The sequence below is a fragment of the Chanos chanos genome, chromosome 14 (genome assembly GCF_902362185.1).
Source record: "Chanos chanos chromosome 14, fChaCha1.1, whole genome shotgun sequence".
Taxonomy (NCBI): domain Eukaryota; kingdom Metazoa; phylum Chordata; class Actinopteri; order Gonorynchiformes; family Chanidae; genus Chanos; species Chanos chanos.
Window position 1 is genome coordinate 6,291,813 of NC_044508.1, and position 21,282 is coordinate 6,313,094.

Consider the following 21,282-nt stretch of genomic DNA (forward strand, 5'->3'; position numbering starts at 1 on the left):
GTCAGATTTCTGGGTCACCGACAAACCACAAACAGAACTCTCACACCAGTGTGACCGAGGTCATATTCACATGTTCAAGTCCCGAGGTTCAACTTTTAATCTTTTTTACTTTAGCTTGACTTGATTTTACTTTAAAGAGTGGATAGGCTGAGGTAGAGAGAACAAATGGAGCTCGTGCAGCTTGATTTTACCTGCTCATTCACTGTTGGGAATAGGTGAAAAAGAAGAGATAGGGAGAACAAACGAGTACATAAGAACTTTTCAAACCTGTGGTTCAGCACGCTTCTTGTTGCGAGAGAGGCCAGAAGGGGGCGTCGTTGTCATGAAACAGTCGCCAGACTCTGCCAATTTCAGGATCACATAGCACAACTGGTACAACTCGCACCTGGTGCAATAAAGGCCCTAAACGTTTTGATTAGCATGCTCACTGCTGGGCTTAAAGTGCTCGTGCCAGACCGCTCTAACAGGACCCGCGGTTTAGGCTGTTACTAATACAATTTCCGCAGTTTTAAACAAATGCAGTTTATCATGTCCTATTTAACGGAACTGCCGCTGTTCTCGAGAATGCCTCTGAAGAGAGTTTGTATTGATATGAGTTGTGTTGTCTATAGCACCTTCATTTGTACTGGAATCCCTTGTGTCAGCTTCTTTGTTTCCATCAAATCAAGATGATCCAAAGAATCACAGAGTGTGAAATCAAAACAACCCGCCGCTGACCCATCACAAACGTACTAATGCCAAGATCTATGAATATTAACTCGACTTTACTGAAAACAACAGCCACAGAAACCCAGCTGTAGCCAGATATCTAAGCATATGTAATTTAGCGATTTTGGAGAGCGACACAACGTAGCTTCCTTGTTTACCATTTCAAAGAGAATTCGAAACCGGGAACATGACGACAACGGAAGTGACATGAGAAGAGAAATCGTAGGTTTTGGCTGAGTCGTGAGTTTGTGGGAAACAAGACTACACGTTATGGATGACTGAAGCTCTCATCGGTGATTTACAGAATTAGACATCATCTCCGCCATCTTCATTGTCAACGACAGCATCTTCCTGCCTCAGTTTGGCTTCGATACGCTCCAGTACCCTTTGTCTGCCTGGAGCACATCAGGCAGTAGCCACTCGTAGCGCACGCTGTGAGATTCTTGAGACGAGTGAGGGCGAAAGAGTGCGTGAGCATAGTAATTGCTGTGGCGAAAATTTCATGAGCGGCAACATCTGTCCCGGATCGGAATAGGGAATATTTGTCGTCTTTTTCAAAATGTGCACCCGTTGCTGTATAGCTCAGGTGAGTACAAGAGCTTTGTCTATGCAATAGCTAAAATGGGTTTCCCTGTTAATGTGACCGCAGGCAGCGGTCCCTGGATTTTCGAAAAAAAAAAAAAAAACGGTTGGCGAGAGTCAGATTGTTTTCGTCGCTTGGCACTGACAATGAAAGTCAAGCTACATTATTTCAAAGCCAGTTTTATTTTTAACTTCAGTTCCAACTCGTTTTTACCGGGCTTTGTTCATGTATTGGTAGAGTGCGTGAGAGCAAACTGACAATGGCGACTATGTGTCCAAGTGTCAGCATCAGCAATGTTTACAACGAGAATTTATCACGAAACTTAATGTGTGTCAAGCTTTCATTTACTTGTATTTAATACAGCTTCATCGTCGTAATTAGGCTCCATCATGTTTTGTCACATGAGTTTATTGTTTCCATCGTTTAACTGGGAAGTGACCACCCTGTGCCCTTGATAATTTGCGATGACTCATTTGACGGGATATGGTGTTCATTCAAATAAACTCTTTAAACGCCATGATATGCTACAGACCTACACTCTTTACAGTTGTACTGTCGTGATATTTTCATTTTAGATTAAGTTACCTCGAAACTCAGGCATTGCTAGTCCAAGTTACAGTTACAATTTTGTTTGAATTCCTATTTGTATAGTCGTTGCGGAAATAATTGGGCTGGACCTTAAAGTAAGTTGGAAAAAAAAACAGTGAAGTATAATGTGAACGATTTAATCATGGAAAGATCAACAATAGCTTTGCCAACTTTGTCTTCCCTACTCTCTCTCTTTCTCTGTCTCTCTCTTTCTCAAGATGCTGATTTCTGCCTTAACTGGCCCACGTTAGTTGTTGCCCTTTTGTTAGTAAAGTAAGTCCGCGGGTGGTCTTTTCATTTCCTAGTTGATCAGTGAGGCTGGTTGTTTGCATAAGATTAGCGTTGGAAAACAGAGACCGGGCAGTGCGAAGTGTTGGTGGCTTGTGCGGCTGTCTCATTAGCGCTAAGCCTGTTAGGAGCCAAAGGCCCCAAAGTTTTTTTGGCAGTCATGATTAGGGACAGACATTGATAGGGGTCCAATTCCAGAACTCCTCAAGATTCTTCCTCCCCACCTCCAGCCCCTCAGTGCTAATTAAGACCGGGGTGGGTATAAATGGTCTCGACTAAGTGGCTACCATTTTCCCTCCCATCTATCTAGTTCATCTAAACAGAAGCTCACGATAAGAAAAGAAAAGAAGGCAGAGATGCTAATTTGGAGTTTTGGAATGTGGCCACGGACTGTGAATTCTTGTGAGAGGACTAGTTTCCACTGTAATTAACCATCTCAAACTATCAGTTAACACCAGGAAAGTTTGTGTTTTCTTAGCTTTCAGTGACCTGCTAAAAGATCATTCATCGCTGTATATGTCAAAACTGGGGAAACCGAAAACAGAAACTTATGTTGCATGTGATGTAAGGTACATGCTTGTGTTTTTGTAAACTTCTGGTTTCTTATTTTGTCCGTGGAACATTGTAACAGCTATTTTTTTCCCCAGGTTTGGAGTTATCTCCTTGGAAAATCTGCAGAGTGCTCTAGACTAGCTGCCAGAGTTTGAGTCACTCGCTGATGACTATGTGCTGACCCAGAGACATTTAGCACACATGACGTTTAGTGGGAAATAAATAGCTGTTTTTGAAATATTTGTAAACATAAGCGATTGACTTGTTTTATCTCTTGTTTTTCTTTCTCAAAGCAATTATAATTAGTCTAACCGCACTGACAGAACCATTGTATCTCTAATGGATTCATTATCCCTTTTAATTAAGTTTATTAGATTAACAGTTTTCAGGGGCCATCTGTGCATGACGAGTTTGTACTTTCTTTTTCTTTTTTTTTCTGGAGGATGCATGCATGTGTTTTTCTTTCTTTTTTTTGTTTCTTTTTAGTTTTTTAGGTGGCATTGGTTTACTTCATAGTATTGTGTGTCCGACTGCAAATCTCTTAAATAAGCCATTATCGCCAGCTGTGGTCTATCAGCGTGTAAACACTCCCCTTAACTGTACTCTTCAAGGTCAAGCTTGGGTTTGAACCTTCCAGAACCTCCCGCTGTGATTCAGAACTCACTTATGTAAAGAGGTGGGTAAACGCTCTTGAGAATCGGGGGTTCGGGACTGGCTGGCCATGCTGATTTCTCTCTCTGACAAATTCCTGGAAATATAATAAACAAACACCCTCATTTTGCCAAACATGTAGGAGTAAGACATGTTTGCAGTCGATGTGATGATTTCATGGTTTATTGCATGGATTTTTACCAGTCGCCACGAGTTTCCCGACCAGCTTATTTAGGACACAGTGAGGTGTTCAGTGCTGAGGGTATGATGAAATGGCATGAAATGCCCTCCCAGATGCTAATGTATTCCGCCCGACGACTGAACGCACCTATGGATGCAGAGGCTGCTCTCTCTCAGCACTTAGTATCACGTGTTAACAAGCTGTTTTTCTTAATTGAACGCATTAAAAAAAATAGAGATTTATGAAAGCATACAGTCATGAAACGTACTGATATATAAAGCTTTGTATGTGTCTGCGGTTTTTTGTTTTGTTTTGTTTTGTTATATTTTGTTTTATGTTTGTGGTATTGGTACAGTTTAACCCATTAAATGTGTTAACAGCATTTATAACTATTTAGTGGTTATAAGTACTAAATGTATAAATCCACAGAACGTCCTCTGTTGGCTAATATTTGTTGTTGGACTTATCTCTTTTCTTCTGGTTGTCTCTTCTTCAGTGGCCGTTCAGTCGGACATAGAGTGGGAACTAGCAATCAGACCAGATTGCACTAGTTGTGGCTTTTACCACAGGGGTCACATGCTCTTTGATTCATCTGGTTTACTCGTCCAGTCGTGTGAAAGTGGTGTTTTTGTCATGTACAGTACTGTACTTCTGTGGGGGGAAAAAATGTCCCTTTTGACGGAGCGGAAAATAAACTTCTTATATCATGCAAACCACTCCCGACCAAACTCTTCTGTTCGTCATTGCTTCTTTTTTATGCTCCATACATTTGACAGCGGAGTAGAAGGCTCAGATGTTCGGTGTAACTATGGTCCCTATTTACCAGACACAAAAGAACGCTTTCTTGTGTGTGTACACTTCAAACAGTGAAGTAATACATTTTTTGCCTAGACTATACAATTGCCTGGTGAACCAATCAACAATGCAGCCATTCACAGACCAGAGACTATAGAAGAATTGTTTCCTTTTTTTTTTGCCAACAAGCACACTTCCAACCAAAAGTGAAAGATCTCAGATGTAGTGTAGGCAGTTCCCTTTGTGTGTGTCTGTCTGTTTTTTTCTGTTTTGTTTTTTTTTTTACGGGCAGTATATATATCAGCGCGAGGGCTCTCTAGAGTATGAGTCACCGTTGTGTTTTACTGTTGTTTCCCTGTTTCACGTTGTCATGTCAAACCTGTCGATACTGTCATTTATGTAGTGCTTTATCTGTTCGGTTTCACATGGAAAAAAAAATTCCAAAGGAATATTTTTGAAGGGAAGGTGTGCAGTTTTCAAGTTGTTGTAAAGCAATTTTTTTGTGTTGGTTAAAATCGCATCTGATCAGCCATGTGTCAGTTGTTGTTTTTTTTCCCGCTTTCGACCAAATTCTTTGGGAAGTTTCGTAGTCTTGGTGTCATCTCTGGTCAAAGCCCCACGGTAAACTGTGTGGTAAACTGTGTTCCTTCCGATCCTGCTAGTATTTCGTGGGACTTTACGGTTGAGATTTTCAGCCAGTGTTATATGTGTGTCATCTCTTTCTTCCTCAAATGCCACGTTATAACTATCAGGAGGATATCGCCAGTCTGTAGAGATTATGTCTCGTCTTCTCCCAAATGTATTCTAAAGTTGCCATCTCAGTTACAACTGAGATGCAAAGTTACATCTCAGTTGAGCAACTTAAATATCCATGTTAAAATTGAGCATCAGTTTTTAGACTGATTGTCTACATTTCGACTGATTTTGTCTACATTCCATGTGTCTCAGCTTTAATTACCATGAGAAACTTCTGACTCTGACCAGGTGTGAGATGTATCAGATTTTCTCAGTACAGTAAGTACTGATCTGGGATAAGGTTTTTTTTTTTTTTTTGCTTTCTGTAATCCTATTAAATGTATTTGTTTGGACAGAAGGGAAACTGATCCTATATCAGTGCTCTTACTCTTAAGACACTTGATACATGTGAACCCTGGTTCTTTTCCTTAGCTTGGACATGCCTTTGTAAGAGGTCAGGTCACCTTTCACCCAGACCTCTTCCCGCCTGCAGCTGGAGAACAACAAAGGGAGTCCAGTCAGAGAATGGCTTTTGTGGAAGTTTCATCTGATGCTTCCATGGGGGATGGGCGTCTCACTAGCTGAAGTGGTTACCCACACTCTCTAACACTCTAAATGTTGGGTTAGCTGTTAGCTGTCCTTTGGTTAACGGACTGTAATGGAATGAGGCTAATAGGGTCTGGGGTCATAGTAGCTGGCCACCTGTCGCCAAGGGGAGGGGCTTAACACCCCTGTATTGGTTGCCAGCGAGACCCCTATTGTGTTAGGAACTTATGTCACAATATGCATTGTCTGTGGTGTAATTTACTACATGTTCTCACGGTCCTTGAGTGTCTCTGTTGTAAAGTACATGCTCTGGTTTGTACAGAGCTGAAAAGTCTTTCTGTAATATTTAAAAACGATTAAGAAGCCTAAGTGACCAAATACCTTTTTCTTGTCTTCAGCAGCCGTATTAGAGGCTGATTTTCGAGACAGTTTGTGAACAGTTGGGAAGACAGCAATAGTTATCAGCTGGATCCACAGTTATTGGTTTTTTGTTTTTTTCTGTGCTTGTCCTGTTTACTCCTCTTTGTTGTCGGCAGACAGTCAGTGAGCAAGTTCCAAAATTCCCAGACGCTCTCAACCTATCCCACATGTAACAGTCTGTGTTTGAAGAGATAAAATGGAGACACAACATTACTCGCTTAAGATGAATGTGTGGGCGTGTTTCTGCCATCACATCTGGCCTGAACTCAATCTGATATTCAAACAATATGATGAGATTTCACATTGTGGAACATTCTACAGTATTTATATTTAGTCCTTGCAATGTTTTTTTTTAAATTATTATTATTAAGTCCAAAGAATTTGCCAAAAGTCTTAAAATCCATTTTGCTCTGTACCTGGGTGTGTCATGTTCTGCCTCCAAGGGCAGGTGTATCTTTAGGTATTTTGGACGGCTGTCAAACAATTCTGAGAACCTAAGCAAACACATTCTCTGTGAACACATCCACCTCGGTTTTTAAAAGGCAAAGAAAACACGCAGGCTTTCAGAAATGAGTTTTCACACCCCTGCTGATGGTTACAAATGATGCGACCGCTATCTGGACCAAATACCCCCCCCCCCCCCCCCCCCCCCAAAAAAGGGTGAAAATAATCTACACATTGCTAAAATGAATGACTGCGATTCTTCTCCTTTTTTTTTTTTTTTGTCGTTTCCCTGTAGCTGGCGTGCTGCTGCGGCTCTGCGGCCTGCTCGCTGTGCTGCGGCTGCTGTCCGAAGATCAAACAGTCGACGGGGACGCGTTTCATGTACGCCCTCTATTTCATGCTGGTCACTATCGTCTGTGTTATTATGATGTCGCCGGCAGTGGAGAAAGAGATGCATAAAGTAAGTATCGGCTCGGTCGTTTCTTCGTTTTGTTCTGTTTTGTTTTGTTTTGTTTTTTAAAGATTCGCTTTATCAATAGCGTCTGTCTTGGATTTCTAGGTTAGGTTATAATGAGACTGTAACACAGGGCTTGGGTAGAGAAACTCCAGCCACACGCATTATCCAATTATTCCGGGCTTTGTTTTTTATTTTTTTATTTTTTAAGGGGAAATGCAAAACCTTTATCAAATGATATCTAATAAAGAATTATAATGCATACAGCAGACACAACAGTGTAAAATGAGAGAAATAAATCATTGGTTATATGTTGCTGTACAGTTAAGATGAGAAGTTTTGAATTTTTGTACAGAGGTATAAGTGTGGTATTGTGTTTTTCAGACTAATGGCAATCATATGTCTACCAGAAAGAACTCAAATTCTCAATAAATTCCCTTAAAAGCTTTTCACTGTGTTGAAGGAGTCTTATGTTTGGTTTAAAGGCCATTACAAGCAATGCAGTAATCAAATGGGGAAGACCAGAAGGCCCCGTCTTCATTAAACTTTCAAGTTTCACTGCAAGCACTCAAACACAAGCCATGAGTTTTTGCTGCAGTCAAATACAGACAGCCATGAAACAAAGGTAGACAAATGCAGGAATGTTTGTTTTGATTTTGGGCACTTGGGACAATAAGGTCTATGTCTGGAATCTTTCAACATTCCAAGAAAAAATGAGAGAATGTATATTTGCACTAATCCACAAATTACAGATGTGCATTTCCCATCGCTCTGTATCCAAAGCCGCTTTTTGAAGTTGGTTTTCATGCGAGAACCCTCTTCAGAGCATGCAACTACTGGACGGGAACTATTTCTGAAAACCATAGAGATGGTAGAATGGAATGTCATTTGGTGTGACTGAACTGTACGGCATTGTGTACAAGCCAGGCCGGCTGGAGGGTTCCGTTTGGCAGACTGATCGGGGGAGCTTGTTTTGTCTTTAGGTATAGGGTTGACTCCCTGCTGTGTAAATTCCACGAGAGAACAAGAACAGCTTAAAGGCCCCGTCAAATTACAAAAGACCCTCCTCTTGGAAGGACCTAAAGAGAAGCAAATTTACCACACTGTTTCTGGAACAGAAACAACTGAGAGACCTTGTTGAAGTTTTTTTTTTTTTTTTCCGTTCCCTTTGCAAAAGACTGTTCTCAAAATTTGAAAGCCCAGTCTCTTCGATGTCTTGATCTAATCAGAGAGAGATGTTAATTCTATACGTTGATTGCATTCCCCCAACCACAGATTAAAAGCATGCCAAAGCTTCGACAATTTTTTTGAAGCCCCCCAGCCACACAGTTCTGATTGGCCTATTTCACTTCAGCTCCTAAAACTCTATCGCATTATGTATCTAATGGTTTTTTTTGTTTTTGTTTTTTTGTACAGAACACTGTCAAATTACATTATATTAAAGTAAGCAGTCTCTATTAAAAGCAGAATGCTCCTCTAAACTTAATAGAAACCCCCTTTTGTCGTCCAGTTTGCCCGTTGCCAAGCCACAAAAGGCGGCCGCGAACGCGCCAGTCCGTGTGTACAGAGGTTTTACCGTCCCCACCTATTGTCCAAGTACACGTGAATACAGATCTCGAAAGGCCCTACTCATTCTTTCTCTCGTTTTTTTTTTTTTTTTTTTTTTTTTACTTTTTTCCCCCTGAAAGAGAATCGGATCAGTAGAATGCCTTATAATTTATTCATTCCCATCCCCTGTTTGTCATTCCGAAATGTTGTTGGCATCTTGTTTACTCGCTCCATTGAAACAGATCTATGGACGTTTGAGAGCCCCTTTTTCTTCTTCTACTTCTTCTTCTTTTTCCAGCCCAGCTAGAGCCGTGAAAGTTAATATGGGTACAATTAGGCCCCTGTCTTTCAGTAGAGAGTTGGCAAACGTCTGACTGGGGTAATGCGATGTATGCGTTTGTCCGTTCTAAACGTCCAGTGACCCAGTGTTTTAGGTCATGAGGCATCAATTATTCCCTCATTCAATCTCACCGATGTGAAACACGAATCTTGTGACTAGGAAAGCAAGCATGAAAATAGTTGTGTAAAAACGTCATTGCGTTAGGTGAAAGTGAGAATAATGAGTGTTTTAAAGTTAGTCATTTACTAGAATGAGCTGTAGCTATGTTTTTTTTTTTTTTTTTTCATTGACTGGATGACATTGCGGTCTGCATGTTTATTGAAAAAGAAAACGTTGTCGGAGCCATTGAATTGTGACTTGCCTGTAACCAGTGTGATAAGCGCTTTTTTTTTTTTTTTTTAATATATCACCCAAGGCTTTCGCACTGTTCCACATCCTCATTTGCATATCTGCCCCATGCATGAATTTTTTTTTTTTTTTACCTTAAAGGCTCTCGCTTCTGTAACTGGTGATGTACAGTTAAAGGACTGAATTTTAATTTCCTTCGAAGGATTTCAATTCAAATGTCCCCCAAGTGGAACCGACATGAAACGGAGCAGCAGTACGCTAAGTCGAGGCGGCCGGTGAAGCCTCGAGTTTAGGTCTAGCTAAGCCTTAAACCGAATCTCAACTCTTTTTTTTGTTGTTGTTGTTGTTACAGCATCTAATCCTCTGTCTGCTTTTTTTTCGTCTCGTCCAGATACCGTTCTACTCTGAAATGTGCGCCACGCTCAACGCGGGGGACAACTGCAAGACGTTGGTTGGTTATACGGCCGTGTACAAAGTCTGTTTTGGCATGGCGTGTTTCTTCTTCTTCTTCTGCATTTTCACCATACGAGTACGAACCAGCAAGGGGTTCCGGTCGGCCATTCACAACGGGTATGTGATCTTTGAGTCCCCGCCCCACCCACCCTCTTTTTTTCTTTGGAAAACATGAGACTTGCTCTGTTTCTGCATTGCTTGTCTTTCTCCACCCCTTGACTACCACACTTTGAGCTGCTTACATGTGTCCCAGGTTCACCAGAGCTGCAGGAGTTTGTGTGTATCCTTTGGCTGAAAGCCCTCAGCCGAGAAATCTCCCTACGAATTCTGTCCAATGGCGTCTTTCCTTCTCATTCTCAGCTGTCCACCCACTCTACTGTCACTGAATGGATGTATTAATTAAAGAACTATGGAGTGGAAATTGGATTGGAGATTTGAGAGTCAGGCTTTAATCTAACCTTCATACAGAAAGAGGTTTAACCCCCTTGCTGAAGCGAAACCCTCAGTGAATGGATCTTTGTCTTACGGTTAAATGTGACATAATGGAACAGCCAATATATGGCCACATCTTGAGAAAACTAGTGACAGGATTCGTTGTACAACCTGACGCCATGTTACACAACCCAAGGACGGACCTGTTTGCAAAACGGACATTCATTTTATGTTTACATTGGTGAAATACAACAGGATAGCCCTCTCTAAACAACGGAGGGAGAAAACTCAAGTGTTTGAGCAGCCAGATGTACAGTGGAATATACACTTGAGGAATTTTCATAGAGTGGTTGAAAGGGTTTTCAGGTTCAGTAAGCTGTGGAGTCATGTGGTTTCTCAACCACAAAGCTGTAGTTTTGTGAAAAATCATATGCATCACGTGGCCTACACTAACACTTACAGATCTAGGATCAGTTCCACTCGGCCCATATAAACGTTTTTATTAGGATTGTGAAAGAGAAACAGTGACACTGGATCAGCGTTGTTACCCATTGAAATCTGATATACATATATATATATATAACCTTTTGTCTGAGCTTGAAAAAGAAACTGGGTAAAGTAGAGTGTTTTTGTTTTGCACATATCTGTGGGAATTGGATGTTTGTGTACTCGTTTAAAATGACTGGGACAGTTACTGGACTATTTTCAGACGGACCTTACCCTCATACACTCTTTTTTTTTTTTTTTTTTTTTTTTTCCCCTCTCCAAATAGTTTTTGGTTCCTGAAGTTTGCGGCTTTGCTTGGCTGCTGTGCTGGAGGATTTTTCCTCCCAAACCAGGAGACATTTCTTGAAGGTACAGTATATAATGTCTTTTTTTTTTCTTCTCTCTCTCTCTCTTTTTTTTCTTTCTTTCTTTCTCCCCTACGTTTGAATCCTTCATTCAGATGTATCTTTGGTCGCCTTTAGTATCTACTCCTCCTAGCAAACCCTGAATGATTCAATGTTAAAATCCATCTCTACATCTTCTCCCTTTTTATTTATTCAGCTTTATTTTCAAAGAACTAATCTGCCCCAACAGATTTTAAAAGGAAAACACATATGTACATATCCCTCTAGAATTCTCCATCCTTATCAGTATGGCTTTGTTTTCCTATTCCAAAAATTATTGCTTTACTCAAACCTCAAGACGCAAAGGGAGAATTTCCTTTGCTGAACCGTATCCTGTGGTGGTACGCGCCCCGTGTCCGAAAGTATGGAAATCTCAGCGGATAAAGTCGATATCTCTAAGCGTGGAACAACATTGCTTTGGAACTCAACCAGTTCGTTTGGAATGCGCCAGTCATTTTAAATTACGGTCCGGGCGTCTCATTGACAATAGCAACACAGAACAGAGCGAGCTCGAGGCGCATTCGACACAGATCTCCGTAACCTCAACATTTGACATATCCCAGATATGATTTAACGATAATGACTTTCTGGTGATGAGGAACATCTGCAGAGCGGGACCCGCATCCTGCACGCTTCCTCGTGATCCTGCTCGAGTTGTAAATAGCCTCACGTGTTTGTTTCGCACTGATTTTGTTTGAGTCCATCCTGAAGCTGGAGAACGCTGAACCCTTGGCGTCGGACCTGAGTAGAGAGGCCAATGAGGCGACCTCAGACGCGTGAAGAATCTGATCGTGTCTGTTTTCCGCTTGTGTCTGAGATAAGCGAATGTGGCTGTGAATATGGTGGATCAAACTTGGGGAATTCATCTAAAATTCATCTTTTTTTTTTTTTTTTTTTTTCCCTTTCTTTTTTTTTCTGTCTTGCTTTTTTTGATTATAGTTTGGCGGTACATCGGCGCTGTTGGTGGTTTTCTGTTCCTTCTGATACAACTCATGCTCCTGGTCCAGTTTGCCCACAGATGGAACCAGAACTGGTGAGAGAACTTTCCAGCAAAATGCTAAACCATTTTCACAAATGTCTCCCTCTCATTTTTATATCTTCTCTCTGACACTTGGAGAACTTTTTTTTCCCATTTTCCACTAACCATGTTTCCATACCCAGAGTTTCACAGTGAATTGAGTCTTCCCACAACTGGAAATCATTATGCTTTGGGAACACGGAATATAGTATAAACAGGCAGCCCTCAATTTCCATAGACAGAGATTTTATATATGTGGCGGGGAGAGCAGGGTTTGCACTCTTTAAAACTAAAACTGGAATCTGAGCTCTGGGTTTTCGTGCTTGTTTGGTTGGTTCAGTCTTCTAGTTCATGTAACAGTTATTTAGGGATGTACTTTACCTGAGTTGGTCTGAACCAACTCCCTTCATGTGGTTGTTGAGTGAGGTATAGATACACATTTGTGTATCAAAGAACAAATGACTCTTGGATTTGAATGAATCTTGCTCTGCAGCTATAAGTGTTTTTTTGTTTTTTTTTCAGTAACACTTAAACAATAGTGGAGGCTGAGATGATGCTGCTGGTTTGCAGTCAGTGGCAATTTCTACGACAACAGCTTTCTGTGTGAGGCGATTTAAGAGCTAATATTTTACGCTTGAACCAACAGCACATAGAGCTCTCTATCACACCATATGCATATCTCTTTAATCTTCCACTCTTTCACCTCACTAGATTTTTTTTTCTAGAGATCTTTAGATACCTTTCATATCGTATTGTTTGCTAAATGTTGTTTGCTAAGAGCCTGTTAAACATTTCAATTCTGGTCAGGTGATTTCAGTACACTCTTAATTTCAATTGTTTGACCCTGAAGCTGTGTGTCGAGGATGAGTGGAAAGAGGAGTTACTTTTCACCTGTCCTCTGCATAAGGCCATCTGGAGAGTTTTGCATAAGTAAATGCTGCCAGTCAGCGGTGCGTGACCTCGTTTCGTTGTGGTTGATATTAACAGAGAGAGAATGGAGGGGAGGGAGAAAAAGTAGTCTTGGCATCTGTCCAGCTCTGTGGACAGGATACACATGGCCAAGGGTGTACACAAACTCACAGTTTCCTCTCCGGGCTGCCTAGAAGCAGAAAAAAAAGTCATAAATAAAAAAAATAAACGCTAACCTCGACACAAAAGGCCCCAAATAACAGAGTCATGAGTTTTTTTTTCTGTTTGTTTTTGTTTTGTTTTTTTTGTCTTATGTCCTGTGACAAAAGATAGTTATGTGTACAGACAAACCAGCTATTTTAGGTTTTCCTTACGTTTAAACACAACCATAATATTACATCCAACATATTTTAGTAATTGACTATCTTTATAAATAATTTAATAATGACATTTTAATCATTTTAACCTCTAGTGCCTTGAAGGTGTCTTTGTATGTCAGGATTTTGAGGTTGTAACATTTGGACATGTTTTGAACAGACAAAAAAAAAAAAAGAAAAAAGAAAAAATCTAACAAGATTTTGAACAGAATAAGATTTCATGTCTTTTTTTGGTTCGGGTTTTTTTTTTGCATTGAGAAGAGATAGTGTCCCAGAGGGACTCCGGGCAGAGACACTTTCCTTCTGCTCGGTGTTGTGACAGCTCTTGTGTGAATAGGCCAGATGACATGAGGCTGCCCCTGGAAAGCAGCCAAGTGTGTGACGTTCATCTCTGCTCGGCACTGGGTGAGGGAGCATGCTGCGCTACAGAGCGGGCTCGTCACAGTGCACTTCTCTCATTCGGTTAAACGGGGGTTTTTTTTTTTTTTTTTTTTTTTTTTTTTTCATTTTAATGAGGCTAGCAAGATACGGGCTGACTTTGCGGAGGGGAAACCGACACGGCGAAAGCGAACAATCTGGCGAATAAATCGAGCTCATCATATTTAAGATGCAAGAGATGTTTCTTAACCAGGAGTATGGGACCTTTTTTTTTTTTTTCTCATGCAGAAATTCCCAACTTGTGTAACTGTATGTCAAATTCACACGTATGAAGTTGATTTTAGCATTCATTTTTTTTTTTTTGTACACAACACCAGAAACCTCATTTTTTTTTTACGTACGATTACAATTACAGTTACGAATGCAGATTAGGCCGATGCAAAGAGAACCCACACTCCTCCTATGTTTTTACTAGCTGCTAACACTCTTTCGCTCTCTCTGTTTCTCTCTCTCTTCCTCTTTCCCTGTCTCCACAGGTCCTCTGGCGTGGAGCGCAACAAACTGTGGTATGCTGCCCTGGCACTGGCTACACTGGTCCTCTTCTCGGTGGCTGTCGGAGCTCTGGTTTTCATGGTCCTGTTTTACACGCATTCAGAGGCCTGTCTCCTTAATAAGATTTTCCTGGGCGTCAACTCCGGTCTCTGTTTTATAGTGTCTCTGCTCGCCATCTCCCCCTGCATTCAGACCTGTGAGTGACAAGCTTTCAGAAAAAAAAAACGTATTTGGGTTTAAAGTTTTATAAAGTTTAAAGTTTTATAAAGCTGTTTATAGTGCTTCGAAAGTGTAATGATTCAGCTCTGGTGTGTCGTGGTGGATTATTTTCTGCTTGTAACAACCTTGTCAGGGCCTTGGCATTTTGAAAAATTGCACAGAGTTTATAGAATAGAAGAGAATCCTGTGATCGCTCACACACACACACACACACACACTGTGAGCAGTGAATTTATCCTCTGCATTTAACCCATTCTTACACGCGGGTAGTGAACACACACACACACCAGGCACAGGAGCCGTGGGTGCCCGGGGAGCAGTTGGGGGTTAGGTGCCTTGGTCGAGCCCTCCTTCCGGTCCTGGGAATCGAACTGGCGACCCTTCGGTCACAAGCCCGATTCCGTAACCTCTAGGCCCACGGGCTTCTGCATGCTTGCAATGTATTTTCGTTAAAGCCCTCTAGCATTTTCTCACGACCAGTATGTGGACCAGTTTCAACCCAGCTATTTCTTTGTGCAGGTGTCAAAACAAGCAGACCTTTTGTTACAGTTGTCTGGAGTCGTATTTTATGTTTTTCCATTTCTTGAACATGTGTTTGTTTTTAGAGAACGCTGTTTTCTTTTTGGTCTGAAAAACAGATGTAGAAAGCTGAAAATATCCTCCTCTGGAATAGCTCCCTGAACATGGGAGCGTCAGAGAGAATCAAGGTCAAAGTGTAGCCTGTTCTGGGTGCTACGCTATGTTTGCTAAGCTATGTTTGCTAAGCTATGTTTGTTCTGTCCATACCACAGTCCAACCCACCTCTGGGCTGCTCCAGCCGGCTGTCATCAGTGTCTATGTCATGTACCTGACCTTCTCAGCTCTGTCCAGCAAACCCATTGAAAGTGAGTATAGGAAACCTCGCCTAGATTTGGGCGTGGAGCAAAAAAAAAGAAAAGAAAAAGAAAAAGGCTAAGCTAACATGCTTGTGTTGACAGTATTAGAGGCTTTCACCCTTTGTGGTTTCTGAATTTTTAGACTTGCAGTAGCTCTTTCATACAGGAACATAAATAGTGACCACGGCATCCTGGGAGTAGACAGTTAATGAGGAGAGTGAAACACCCTAGGAGAAATGAATTGAAGTAATTAAAATAGTAATGCACTATGAATCTATAAGGAATTAAAAGCACAGTGCATGCTCTCCTATATGTACATGTTTATAAATTGGGTGAAATATTTCACTCCTGTTTATTCATCCTGCTGTTCTTTCTCTTGCAGAGGTGGAGGTGGATGGGGTAAACGTCACTGTCTGTGTCTTTCCGTTCAGTTCCGGATCAGACAGCGACAACAAAATTGTGACGGGAGTAGGGACAACCATTTTGTTTGGCTGCGTGCTGTACTCTTGGTATGAGCTTCCCGTGTTTATTTTAGATCCTCTCTCTCTAAATCTGTCTCTCTCTCTCCCTCCGTCTCTCTCTCTCTCTCACTCACTCTCTCTCTCTCTCTCTCCCTCCATCTCTCTCTCTCTCTCACTCACTCTCTCTCTCTCTCTCTCTCTCTCTCTCTAAATCTCTCCATCTGTCTCTCTCTCTTTCTCTCTCTCTCTCTGGTTTATAATCTTTCTGTGACGGAGGAAGCAGGTCCTTAAACTGGGCGTCTGTGAGGACTGTCCCGTTTAGCCAAAGGAATGTAAACATGTAATTAAGCAGTTATTGTTGGGTGTTACATTGAACATGAAAGCAGGTAGTCTTGTCCTGCTTGGCATGAAGCTGAGATTATAGTGTGCCATGTTTAGCTCCCACACTGCGGATGGGCGGAATCGCATATGTTTTCCATTATCTGGAGACACGTCTGCTGAGGTTAGCTCTTTACTGAATTAGTCCATTTCAGAAGCACCAGAGCTGTGTAGATCTGTTATTAGTGGTTGAGATGAACTGAGTTTTAGATGGTCGCAACTCAAAGGTGTAATTTTATGTCTTTTTCATAACAGTGGATATACCCCACTGAGTTTTGCCTTTTCATATAGTTTAAGCAGTACTTTTATAATGAAAGATTCAAGCATTAAATAATTTTCTTTGTAATTATGCTTTTAACAAGTAAATGGAATGACTGGGTGGGGGGGGGGGGGGGGGGGGGGCACTTTTGCGAATACGCTATCAGTTTGAATCAGCCTTGAGTTTCCTTCTGTGGAACAATATTGGCTGCCTTTTTTTTCTTTTGATGTTTTTCTCCAGTTTGGGTGGAGTGAAAAAAAACCAAAATGTATGTTTGAGAAATGTCATTTACAAGAGGGAAAATGAGCAGAAATGGTTTTAACGGAAGGGCTGTTAACCTAATATTTTATGTCTCTCCCCCCTCCCTCTCTCTCTCTCTCTCTCTCTCTCTCTCTCTCTCTCTCTCTCTCTCTCTCTCTCTCTCTCTCTATCTCTATCTCTCCATCTCTCTTTCTTTTGTTCCTCCCCTCTGTGCATCTGTTCATGCAGTTTGACATCCACCACTAAGAGAAGTTCTGAGGCGTTGCGTTCCGTGGGGAACTCGGTGTCGGAGAATGAGGTATTTCACCTTAAATAGCCCATTGCGTCAATAGGTAACTGTCAGAAGAAAGGAAAAACACGACCACAGAGTGTCTCAGTCGCACTGAATGACATCAGTGCGCAGGAGTCCAGAACTATATTCGAGGCAAGAGATCTCATTCTCTCGCTGTGGTGGTTTGGGGATAGTGGTGGAAAAAATGACCTTTCGCTGCTCACTGGATCACTTCCTGTGCATAGTTTTAATCACAAATATGGATTTTTAGGCGTAATAAAGGATCTGACTTTACTGTCGCTGATGGACCTCCCTGGATGAAACTACTCGCTGAGGCACCTGACCAGTATTTACAGTTAACAGATTGAGATTTACTTGTCTGTTTTAACTTGCCCCTCCAACTAGATTGTGAATGTCACAGTCAAGGAGCATGTGAATGTGACCATAGCTGATCCTAGCAATAACTTTTTGACAATAACTTTTCCTCAGACTATCCGTGCCAGCATCACCTTAGCCACCGTTCCCCATCAAACATCAGTAAAACGTACCCAAAACAATGATCCCTCTCTCAGAGTCACTGAGGTCTCTTCCTCTAGTGATGGACACATGCCCAGCATGTTTAAACCCTCGTTTGAATGTTTAAATCCTAAACAATACCGTGACACAAACTTCACTTTGGAACCACACCTGTGAGGAAGCACGAGCAAACAATAGAATTGGTCATTCTCGTTTAAACGGTCGTTTCCTCTATTTTGGCAGTTTTCGCTGATGTAGGGATAAAAAAGTCGAACTAGGAAGATGGTGTTGTCGACAATAGAAGATCCGAAGACTGGTTTTGATTAAACTAGATGACTGTTCTGGTCTAGCAGAAAGATGATTTTGTTGGGAAGTGTCGCTTGGTTCTGTCTCTCAGTGATGTGTTTTTCTTTCAGAGAGCACGATGTTGCTTCTGCTGTGGTGACGACACAGGTAAAAACTGCTTTTTTTTCTTCTTCTTCTCCTTTTTTTAATATAGATCCATGTCTCAGACAGTTCTATTGGTTATCCACAGTGATAATCACAAACTTTTATCAGCTTCAGTCATCCAGTATGTGTTCAGCTCTCTAAAAACAAAATAAAAGCTGATCACTTACGAATGAATTCAAATCAGATCAAAGTTGAAAAAAATCTAGGTTATTGTACAGAGACTAAATTAAGGGGCAAAAAAAAAAAAAAAAAGAAAGAAAGGGTGTGCAGGAGACCTCTGGTGGTCATGAGAGTGTACTGCAGGGAGCCCCTTTGGCTGAACAGAAGGGATGCTGTCATTGCAGAGGACTATGATGAAGAGGAGAACAGCAGAGGAGGCCAGAGCGTCATGTATGACGAGAGAGAGGGGACGGTGTACAGCTACGCCTACTTCCACTTCGTCTTCTTCCTTGGCTCGCTCTACGTCATGATGACCGTCACCAACTGGTTCCAGTGAGTCATTTCTCTGTTTTTCTTCCGTTCACTTCCAGTCTCTGCATCCGTTTACGCTCGCGCTCACGTTCGACTTTCCAATCAGAACATCCCTGTTTTTTATATGCAGAACACCCCTCTCTTGAAAACCATGTGACAATGACTAGTCCACTGGTTAGAAGATAGACAGAGAAACAGACAACAATCAGACAGTTACAAGGGATTATGAAAGTTGGTGTTGTTGTTGCTGTTGTTTTGTCTCTCTTAATTTAGTGAAAGTCATAATTATGTCTATGCACTGTGATTGACCATGACACGTGTGTGTGTGTGTGTGTGTGTGTGTGTTTGCAGTTATCATAATGCAAAGATTGAGAAGCTGTTGGATGGAAGCTGGTCAGTGTTCTGGATTAAGATGGCGTCGTGCTGGGTGTGTCTGTTTCTCTACATGTGGACTCTGATAGCACCCATGCTCTTCCCAAAGAGGTTTGAGGCATAGTACCTGTCTCACTCACCCAACCCCCACCCTTTACCCAAAAAAAGAGACAACATGCCACTACTGTCATCCTACAAACAAACAAACAAACAGATGTGTGGGGTCTTTCTTTTTCGTCCTTGCCTTTGACCATAGCGTTCTATTTTTATTTGGTTTTATTTTGTTACTAGTTTTATGTGAAGAACAAGCTTGGTGTGTGTAGGCCCCTTTAATTCTTTCTAAGGTTGTTGTTGTTGTTGTTTTTGTATGCATTGATATTTGGAGCTTTGTTACAGTTCCGTCGCTGTTTTTAAGTCATCTCTTCTGTCACCTGTGACCCAGACTACATATAACTACATATAACTGGGGGGGAAAATGTAAATGATACATTGCTCAGGCTTACATACCACCTGTAAGTGTCTTGCATGTTACATTATATCCAATTAAAGGATGTGTAAATAACATTTCTCTACAAATAGATCTCGATATGGTTTCCATTTGGTTATTTTATCAGTAATTTATAGTTTCACATCACCCTTTGAGGCGTTAGAATTTAGAATGGTCTTGTTACAATGTTACGAAATAGAATTCATCAAAGAAAATGATGTTTTCCGTATGTATGTCATTATCTTTAGTCACGTTTGATACTGTGGGACCAATCTGTCATAGTAAGTCATTTTTAGTTAGACTATTTTGTCTGAAGAGAGAGAATGCTTATTTAAAGTGAATACATTTTCTGCTCTATACAACTCATGACTCAGGCTATGAGTAAAAACCTGGAGAATGTGTTCCACTCGTGGCAAGAAAAAAAAAAAAAAAAACGGAAATATACCTCAGCTCAGGAGACCAGTTACTGCCCTCACTGTTCCAAGCTTCTGTGCAGTTTTATAGAAACAATACTTTTTTCTCAAGTTTCAGGTGTGTTACAAATGCAATTTAGTAGTGTTAACCTGGGCTGTTACTTTTTGTCTTCTATTTCAGATGACAAGGGTGTACTTTCTTTTAATCTCAATTGTCGCCGTCATTAAATTTTGGTCAGATTAAAGCGTTTTATATCATTTTACCAAAGGCAAAATGTTAAAGAAGTTTATTGGCTCAAAGCAGCTTTGAATACCAAGCAAAAAGTACTAATGTTCAAAAATTGCACAAATAACGGATGTCTGTAAATTATGCCTAACGTTTCTCAGTCTGACCTAGTGTCACTGGAGCTGACAGGTAGCAGCAGCCCTCTGGAGATTAGTTTAAGAGATACGGAGTTTGTTTAACACTGCTTTTCCTCGTCTTTTGGTTGCCCTGTACTGTTACTCTTTTGAATAGATTCACATACACTATGTCTTTTTTTTTAACCGCAGTAGGCGATTGATGCTCTACATTGTTACTGTGTGTGTTCTGCTTTTTTGAATATAGACTCTATAGAACCCACCCACCCCCCCCCTCCCCCTCCACACTCATTTTAGATAGACTTTGGAATTAAGTGTATTTCACTTAACATGCGGAAAGCCTTTTGTCTTTGTTCTGGTGGGCTTTTCCATTTAAGTTTCTATTCTGACTCATCTTGTAGTGGTTTCTACTAACACTAATAATGTTCCATACATTTGCAATGTGTAAACCTTTGTTTTGTTTTTTTTAGTTACTGTTAGAAAATTGTCGGTTGAGAAGGATGAGCTGGAAACTAAACTGGAAATTTGTAGTATTTGAGTTTTTTAATTGGGTTCATGTAAGTGTGTCATTGCATTTAAAACCGAAGGGAAGCAAATATTCTAGTCGAAGGAGTATGACATTTGACTTTTGGAATAGAACAATTATAAAACATTAGTCTGTGTAGCAGTTTTTTTTTGTTTGTTTGTTTGTTTTTTGCTCTTTTTAGATAATATTTTCATCTAAACAAGCTTTAGGAATATAATCATCCAGTTTGCTTGTATGTGTCTTTAGCAATCAGATTTTTTTTTTTTTAAATAAAGACATGGAGATGATATGCCTTAAGAATTACAGTTGTTTGAGATGATAAAAGCTTTGCTGTGTAGTTCAAAACCATCGCCCTTCTTTTTCTGGAAGTACACAAATTGTTGACATTAGCAGATGTCCTGATAATTAAAAATATTTTATATTGATGTATAAGATAAAATATAACAACAGTTTAGACTTGAATGCCAAAAATCAAATCTTAAAACCTAGTAGAGCTTGCCTTTCACCACAGTGAATGGTATTCTTGGAATTTGGTCATTTTTTTTATAATTTCATCTTCAAATATGATACCTGTGAATTATTTTGGTGCTCTCTGATGGTGTTACAACTGTGTCTATGTGCAACAGATTACAAATAATCATTTCCTGCAGGTGACCGCTGGCCACGTTTACTGTAATATTTCCAATGACCACTAAAGTCCATGAGCCACACAAAGATTTATATGGCTCGCTGTAAAATGTTTTCGGGCTACTTTTGCATGAAAATAAACCACA

The 21,282-nt window shown here is 40.7% G+C and overlaps 1 protein-coding gene across 1 annotated transcript; it reads left to right on the forward strand.

Annotated features, from left to right (window-relative positions):
- The first annotated feature begins 954 nt into the window (after positions 1-954).
- Positions 955-20,893, forward strand: serinc5 (serine incorporator 5). The gene is made up of 12 exons (XM_030791203.1): positions 955-1,294; positions 6,787-6,951; positions 9,573-9,751; positions 10,839-10,921; positions 11,896-11,989; positions 14,175-14,386; positions 15,201-15,293; positions 15,667-15,793; positions 16,872-16,941; positions 17,847-17,883; positions 18,225-18,372; positions 18,703-20,893. The coding sequence occupies exons 1-12, from the start codon at positions 1,268-1,270 to the stop codon at positions 18,845-18,847; spliced, it is 1,380 nt and encodes a 459-aa protein (XP_030647063.1). The 5' UTR covers positions 955-1,267; the 3' UTR covers positions 18,848-20,893.
- Positions 20,894-21,282: the final 389 nt, after the last annotated feature.

Excerpts from the sequence above, each read along its gene's own strand:
- serinc5 (XM_030791203.1), top strand. The coding sequence starts at position 1,268 with ATGTGCACCCGTTGCTGTATAGCTCAG. Across the intron at positions 6,952-9,572 it reads TGGAGAAAGAGATGCATAAA|ATACCGTTCTACTCTGAAAT; the intron begins GTAAGTATCGGC and ends CGTCTCGTCCAG. Across the intron at positions 16,942-17,846 it reads ACTCGGTGTCGGAGAATGAG|AGAGCACGATGTTGCTTCTG; the intron begins GTATTTCACCTT and ends TTTTTCTTTCAG.